General features: G+C 35.0%; 1 protein-coding gene across 1 annotated transcript; it reads left to right on the top strand.

The window, feature by feature from the left end:
• Nucleotides 1–342: 342 nt before the first annotated feature.
• On the top strand, nt 343–1,245 carry LOC123908519. Its single transcript, XM_045959185.1, has one exon. It carries the CDS (start codon nt 439–441, stop codon nt 1,003–1,005), a length of 567 nt encoding a protein of 188 aa, XP_045815141.1. The 5' UTR covers nt 343–438; the 3' UTR covers nt 1,006–1,245.
• The last annotated feature ends 263 nt before the right edge of the window (nt 1,246–1,508 follow it).

Here is a 1,508-nt window from a genome sequence, read left to right as displayed (position 1 = left end):
AAGTAGAGTGTTTGGGATTCGAATCATGACTATTGCATAACATATGTGATGTTCCTCTCAACTGAGTTAAACTTACATAGACCGATAATTAAATTAATAATATAAACTTAATGTGTTTATTATTATTATTATTAAAAAATGTACATTATAATTAAATTATTTAAATTAACAATTCACAAACAAAAAAACTCTTTAAATTAATGTGAATTTAATCTAGGTCATTTTTTATTAAATTGGAAGGTGATAAATGTAAAATGAGAGGTGTTAATAATATTTGTCAAAACAATAGCATGACCTCAAGCCCAATAGCGCATACGAAGCACTCACTGCAGAAATCGCCATTTCCAAACAAATAGAACTTCTGCAAAATTGAACTGCGAGCGAGGGTTTATCGAATTTGCAGAGAATCGATCAGAGACAACAACAACAACAACAACAATGGGAAGCAGATTAGGAAGAAGAGTCATCAACTTCGCAAACCTACCAATCAAACTTCTCATGCCAACAACCTTCACCAACATTCAAGAAATTGCTCTCAAAACCATTCCTTCAGCCACCAAGATCGAGATCAAACGCGTTCTCGAATCTCTCTACGGATTCGAAGTTGATAAGGTTCGTACATTGAACATGGACGGAAAGAAGAAGAAACGCGGTGGAATATTGATTGCTAAACCTGATTACAAGAAAGCTTATGTAACCCTAAAAAATCCACTTTCAATTGACCCGAATCTTTACCCGATTCGAGTTATTGAAGAGGATAAGAAGAATTTGAATAAACAAGCTATGGCTAGTCTTGTTGAGGAAGCTCCGAATAAAAGTCATTGGCTTGATGAGAAAAAGGAACGGGTTAAGCCACAAAATGGTTATAATAGGGGACGGTTCGATGGTTCTGGATCGAATAGGGAGAGCCGTGGACGGGTTGAGCGTCATGATTCAAACCGGTCTGGTGATGGTTCTGGTGCCAAGTTTCCCTGGACTAATATGAGGAGGATTGTTCCTAGGTAGTGATTGTTAACTTGTTTGTTTTGTTTGAGGATGGAAATTGTGTTATGGGTTTTGGTTGTTTATTGGATTTTTTTAGTGATGATAGTGGTTTTTCTGATGAATAAATTTTTGTTTTGAGATGTTACATTTGAGGATTAACTATTATGTTATTGGAAGTAGCAAGGAATATGTAAGATGTTATTAAATTGGAAAAACATGTTGAGATGAATTGCGAAATCAATGCATTGATGTTAACTGTTAGGATGAAATGTTCATTAGTTGGTATTTAGTAAATATGTGATTAATCAGTAACGGTAGATTTTTCTTGTTCTAACTAATATCGCTTGTTTTTCATTTATGTACTTGTTGCTATGCATTGTGCTAGTTGTTTGTTTGCAAAATATGGTGTGTGTATGTGTGTGTGCGCGCGCGGAATATTATGTGCTCACATGGTCTATTGACTCGGTTCTTTTAGTCATTTCAAATATCGGGCAGTTGCGGTTGTGTTTTTTCTGGTTATGTTT

Source organism: Trifolium pratense, linkage group LG2 (assembly GCF_020283565.1).
Source record: "Trifolium pratense cultivar HEN17-A07 linkage group LG2, ARS_RC_1.1, whole genome shotgun sequence".
Classification (NCBI taxonomy): Eukaryota; Viridiplantae; Streptophyta; class Magnoliopsida; order Fabales; family Fabaceae; genus Trifolium; species Trifolium pratense.
The sequence above is the reverse complement of the archived record's forward strand: the minus strand, read 5'-3'. Positions and strand labels throughout refer to the sequence as shown.

Bases quoted from the DNA above. Each gene is read 5' to 3' on its own strand.
- LOC123908519 (XM_045959185.1), top strand. From the start codon at position 439: ATGGGAAGCAGATTAGGAAGAAGAGTCATCAACTTCGCAAACCTACCA.